The sequence below is a fragment of the Boleophthalmus pectinirostris genome, unplaced genomic scaffold (assembly GCF_026225935.1).
Source record: "Boleophthalmus pectinirostris isolate CB_2022bp ecotype Guang Dong unplaced genomic scaffold, ASM2622593v1 HiC_scaffold_14, whole genome shotgun sequence".
In the NCBI taxonomy this organism is placed as follows: domain Eukaryota; kingdom Metazoa; phylum Chordata; class Actinopteri; order Gobiiformes; family Gobiidae; genus Boleophthalmus; species Boleophthalmus pectinirostris.
Window position 1 is genome coordinate 11,848,671 of NW_026571047.1, and position 5,458 is coordinate 11,854,128.

A 5,458-nucleotide genomic window follows, 5' to 3' on the forward strand; every position below is an offset into this window, starting at 1 on the left:
ATATTATACTATACAATACTACTTCTATGAACATATGCCATATATATATATCATATTTCAGGCCTTCAATAAACTGTTCAAGTTGGCTCCTTCTACAGAAACAATGATTTTTCAGGTTATTCAGAAAACAAGAAATATAATACTGATTCACAATGAATATATCTAGAGCCACACAGTTTGGGCAATGTCATCTGACATACACACAATTTAGTGAAAGAATTCTTATATGAGCAATAAAAATAAATACATATTTTAGTACATATTTTAATTTAAATCTATATTTTAATAAATTTCTTCACAACAACGTTTCTATTCACAGTGGTTGAATGATTAAATCATTTGCACTCATAAACTAATAGATGGTCATGGTGCAACTTGAGAAACATGTACTTGTAATTATCCATTTAAGAGCGATTTATTGTGACACTTAATTATTTAAAAATACATTTCGGGACAGCTTTGAAGATCTGAAAATGGCACACTGTTGTAGCCCATGTTCATAAATTCACACCTCCAGACGCGTACATATGGTTGTGTAATTACGCAGTGAAGCGTTTTGGCGCACTACATTTGTTACAAATTCTCAGAATTTGCGCATATTTTGTTTAAGAGACGTGACCGACTTAACACATAAGCTCTCAACATACGCACGCCTTAAAGTTTCTTTCATCCAAAGATTCTCCTTAAACCTGTGTACAACCTGCGTCATCCCTTGGACTGGGTGAAGGTAATAACCTGCTCTTCTGGAATTTAGATCGTTTCAGTTGGATCATCTTGCCAACCCCAACAAAGTGTTAACAACATCCAAAAACCAACCAAAAATCACAAGGGTCGTTTTCAATAGTTTAGACTTCTGGCAACTTTTTATTCATATGTCCTTCTGTGTGCGTACACGCACCCCATTTTGGCTGTGCGCTCCTCTCCGCCCTTTCTCTCTCTCTCGCTCTCTCTCCCTTGTTATCTGGCAACAGAATAGTAATAAAAGAGAGTGACTCCAACATGTCTACATGTCTGCGAGTGTGTCGCCTCCTACTGCAGTGCTTTGCACGCAGCTCAGAGCGCCCACACACGCATGCACACATGCCTTTACTCGGGTAGTCCTGAAATGCACCCTTAACTAGGATAAATTAAAAGAAAAAATAATAATAATAAACTGGGAAGTGAATCTGTATATGGCAAGTGATTAAAATATTTTCACACAAAAGGTAGGCCTAAGTTGTTTGACCATAACTTAAACTTTTAGACAAATATATAGCCTATGCGAAATCAAATGAAAGAGCAGCGTGTGTGTTTTTAAATGAAAGATGTATGCATTTTGAATTATTTGGTGCATACGGAATAAGATTTGAAGAAAAAATGCGTATAGGAAGCAAAATGTCTTTATGCGCACGTTTACAGTTTGAACTAAAAGGTCTTTTGAGGTACAGCAGTAGGCCTATTATCTGACCTACATTCAGTTGTAACTAATAAAATCGAACATTTGGTTATGATGTTTATTGGAGTTACGTTGCGCCAGACGGTTGATCAGGTTAAAGAAAGCGCTAGACACACAACATCTAATTAACAGCTTTATTCAGTTGACAGAAAGGCAACAAGTGGACTAATTACATGAATATAAAAGGAAGCACCACGGTGCTCAAACGAATAAGATCATAGTGGTTCTCATATAAACACATATTTACAACCTTCGACGTTATCTTTGTACAAATCCATACAGTATAAATAGACCTGAGTTTTTATGATGCCTCGTCACAACCCCTTATGTAGGACTTGAATTAATTTCATACACTGGTAAAACTGCTTAAAAAAAGAATACAACAGAACATAAGCGATAAATAATTTAATAAACCACGCCATTGTCCTTTAAATACGCTGCCACGAGCAACAAAATCACGTATGTGCTTTTCAACCCAGTTCTGAAACAACGAGCCCAGATGATCCAAAATCAAAGGCGATGTTTCATGTTTGAGGCTTGTCCCGCTTCCTCTTAGAGTCTCTACGGCAAAAGCACATATCTGTTGAGTCCCTCAGTATACGGCCCCTACACTCTGCTGCGGCACGGCGTGGTGCACGGTGCCTGGGTGCTGTAGGTGCGTGGATCCCTGTTGGTACCAGTGGCTGCTATAGTCCTCCATGTAAGGCGGCGAAGGGCTGCTGTGCGTGGGCTGGGGCGCTACGGGGGCTCGGCTCAGCGCGGTGCTTTGGGGCGTGCTGCTGCTGCTGCTGTCCCACACAGCGGGAGAAGGGGGAGAGTTACACGCCATGGAATCGCTGGCATTGGGGCTGTGTTCCAGGGGAACCTCGCCGTTTTTGTACAGCTTCTTGAACTTGGACCGGCGGTTCTGGAACCAAATCTTCACCTGAGAACAATGAGACAGGGTGCACATTAGTATAGCTGAAATATAACTTTCATTTGGTCAGGGACGAAAATTGTTGGAACACTAATTAATAAAGGTTAGTTAATTTTAGCTTATTTCATTATTGAATGATACTGCATTGCATGTTCTATGCACAAAATACATTCAGTGGCAAAATAATAGAATAATTAATTGTCCTTCTCTATCCACACCTTTTTATATTGTGCTTTTGCCATGACACTATGCTCTTTATTAATAACACAGTTTAATGTGCACAAATCCAATTGATAATAATAATGATTGCATTTGAACTGTCCGCGTAATTACGCGCGTGGCTTAGGACACATATGTCTTTATATGAATTGTATTTAAAGGATAAAACAATGGGGACTTGTGAAAGAGAGAATGTCCTGTTACCTGTGTCTGGGTTAGGCCCAACTGGGCTGCAAGCTCCGCTCTCTCGGGCAGCGCGAGGTACTGCGCCTTTTGGAAGCGTCTCTGCAGAGCGGCGAGCTGGTAGCTGGAGTAGATCGTCCTTGGCTTGCGAATCTTTTTTGGTTTTCCGTTCACCATTCGTACTTCTGGCTCTGGCTCCTCTTTAACTACAATGAAATAATAACCACATCATTTATTATAGTTTGATATATGCGCAAACTCTGACAGTATGTAAATACATCGTGGTGTTCAGAGAGACGTGATATTTCCCATATTGTTAAAATGTGGTAAAAATAAAACGTATCAAAACAAAGGTTTTCAAATTTAGCAGCATGCCTCTAAAGTTCACCCCGGAGAAAATTATCATTTCAACTCATCTCATTATTGTTTTATGACCTGGTGCTAATGATCAGAGGTGTTAAAGTAAAAACATTAAAACTGATACATATCTGTGTGCGTACACAGTAAAGAACGCACAACATCTTAAATTCGCATTCTCATATTTTATGCACTTACATAGTCATGGCTAAGATAGAGATTTTGTTCACAAAGCTGGAACCTTAGGTTTAAGGTGAATTCTTACCTGAGATTGGAGGCGAAGCCTGGAGGTGGTCTCTGTTGTAATGTCCATACTGTCTGTAGCTGTTCGTGTATGGATATTCTGATTTAGTGGGGTAGGCTCCGGCAGCCCCCATCCCGTTCAAGTTAAACTGATGGTGGTATGAGTTGATGGGCTGCCCGTACGCCTGACCCTGGTAGTACTCGTGGTGGCCGTTGTAGTAGCCCATATCCGTTACGGAGGACTCGGGCAGAGTTGGGGAGTCCTTGGAGCTTGGATGGCAACCCATAGATCCAGGTAGATCTGTCAGAATGCTAGAGATCTTCTTCTCGTAGGTTTGTGCGGCGCTCATGGTGAAAGCAGCCCTTCCAAAAACACAACTCCACTGGTAGCTCTTAACGCGCTGTGCTGGTGTATATTCCAAAGTAACTCTCCTAAGCTGCAGTGACTCGGTTGTGGCATTGCTCGGTTCTTGTGACACAGTTATAGAGCGCTGGGCTGCACGCTGCCTTCTCATTGGCTGTTGGCTTCACCCCTCCTTCTGGCGCTCCAGGCAAGGTTCGTGGTAAAAGCCAGCCTTCAGCGAAGAGCCAATGCACGCATACTTTACCATCACTGACTTGTTTCTACGCACCACATTTGCATTTACCTGTCCAGCAGACTTGTATACCGTACCTCATCTCTACTCTAACTGTATGTAGGCCTAAACACAAAATGTCCTTGTACTTGTACTTGTACACATAAAAATCCAGTTGGTTTTCAGCCTAAGTTTTACATAATAAGTCTTTAATCCTGGAGCCAGACCGTCTCCTTACGTTTTTTATGCAATGTTTTCTTAAGACCAGGCGCAGACTACACCGTATTGAGCCCATTCAAAGACCTCCCACTGTCTTCCATTGTGATTCAATAGGTGTTGGCGGACAGTGAACTTTAGGTGAAAGAGATGGGCAGATAGAAGATCCTGTGCGCCCGGGGGCTGTTGCGTGTGTCAGTGCAATGCTAATGTAAACACACGTTTTGCAAACAAGAGTATTTATTTTTCCAATTACCACGGTTAAGGATGAAACAGCGAGTGGTTATCAAAATGGAAGATGTAGTCCTGTTTGATATGATCAAGAACTCACTGACATGAAAGACATGGTGAACAGCGCCACCTACTGCACTCAATCTATAACAACGCGCGTGTATCTCTTTTGCTTGGAAAAAGTTGAAATACCCCGTTTCAAAATCATAAAAAATGTGTTTTATATTTAATTTAATAGTGGCCCACTCTTCACCTGACCTGAGTCAAAGGAACGTGAAGACTCAACTGTGACATGAGAAATGAAGTCCAAACATACAACTCTACTGCCCTCTTTGGACATGCTTTTGTATCACAACTTTTTTTTCCCTTTTTAATCTGGGGTGCATGCAGAGGCCATATACAATTTGCCTCGTTCCTCATGTAGAAGCTCAGAACCTCCAGAATTCACTCACTGAACAGCAGAGGCTGCACTAGCACTGATTATGAATTGGCTGATTAATAGGTGAGACTCAATCTGCTTTGTCTGAATCAAAACACCAAATTATAACATGACCAACGCGCCCATCATGCCCAATGTTTTTGTAACTAAGAATAAATGAGCATTAGTATTGTTATCACTATAAACTACATTTATATCTATATTTGCATGTGTGGACACCGTTAGGTCAAATTTATGGCGTTTAAAATAAAAATCTTACATACAGTACTCATACAGTTACTTTAGGGATACTCCATGCTGGCCTTACTGTTTAAATACTCACATACTACATGGCTGTCGACTTCTCACGTGATCCCATTTAGCTGCTTGGTTGTTGACAAGTTTGGTTGTAGACAATTACGCAGTTATGTCCTTTAAAGTTTAAACTTTTTAGTACATAGTAAAATGTGTCATGGCTTTCTCTTGATTTAATTAAAACGCCACATTGTTGCACTACATTGAGGCGCCACGAGGCGGGGAGTCACGTTCCAAGTCCAAAAAAGTGCAAATTTAAATGAATGCACAAGAATGTCACAAGTGCTGCAAGCGAAGGTATGTCACAAGTTACTTTTAGGTGCTTTCGTTTATACAGATGTACAGACGTT

General features: G+C 40.8%; 1 protein-coding gene across 1 annotated transcript; it reads right to left on the reverse strand.

Moving 5' to 3' along the window:
- Window positions 1–1,555: 1,555 nt before the first annotated feature.
- Window positions 1,556–3,792, reverse strand: dlx3b (distal-less homeobox 3b). Its single transcript, XM_020924215.2, has 3 exons — window positions 3,376–3,792; window positions 2,775–2,959; window positions 1,556–2,360 (listed from the first exon to the last, which is right to left on the reverse strand). Exons 1-3 carry the CDS (start codon window positions 3,701–3,703, stop codon window positions 2,028–2,030), a joined length of 846 nt encoding a protein of 281 aa, XP_020779874.1. The 5' UTR covers window positions 3,704–3,792; the 3' UTR covers window positions 1,556–2,027.
- Window positions 3,793–5,458: the final 1,666 nt, after the last annotated feature.

Bases quoted from the DNA above. Each gene is read 5' to 3' on its own strand.
- dlx3b (XM_020924215.2), bottom strand. From the start codon at position 3,703: ATGAGCGCCGCACAAACCTACGAGAAGAAGATCTCTAGCATTCTGACA. The intron at 2,960-3,375 runs GTAAGAATTCAC...ATTTCATTGTAG, and splicing joins GGCTTCGCCTCCAATCTCAG to TTAAAGAGGAGCCAGAGCCA. The intron at 2,361-2,774 runs GTAACAGGACAT...CATTGTTCTCAG, and splicing joins TGGGCCTAACCCAGACACAG to GTGAAGATTTGGTTCCAGAA.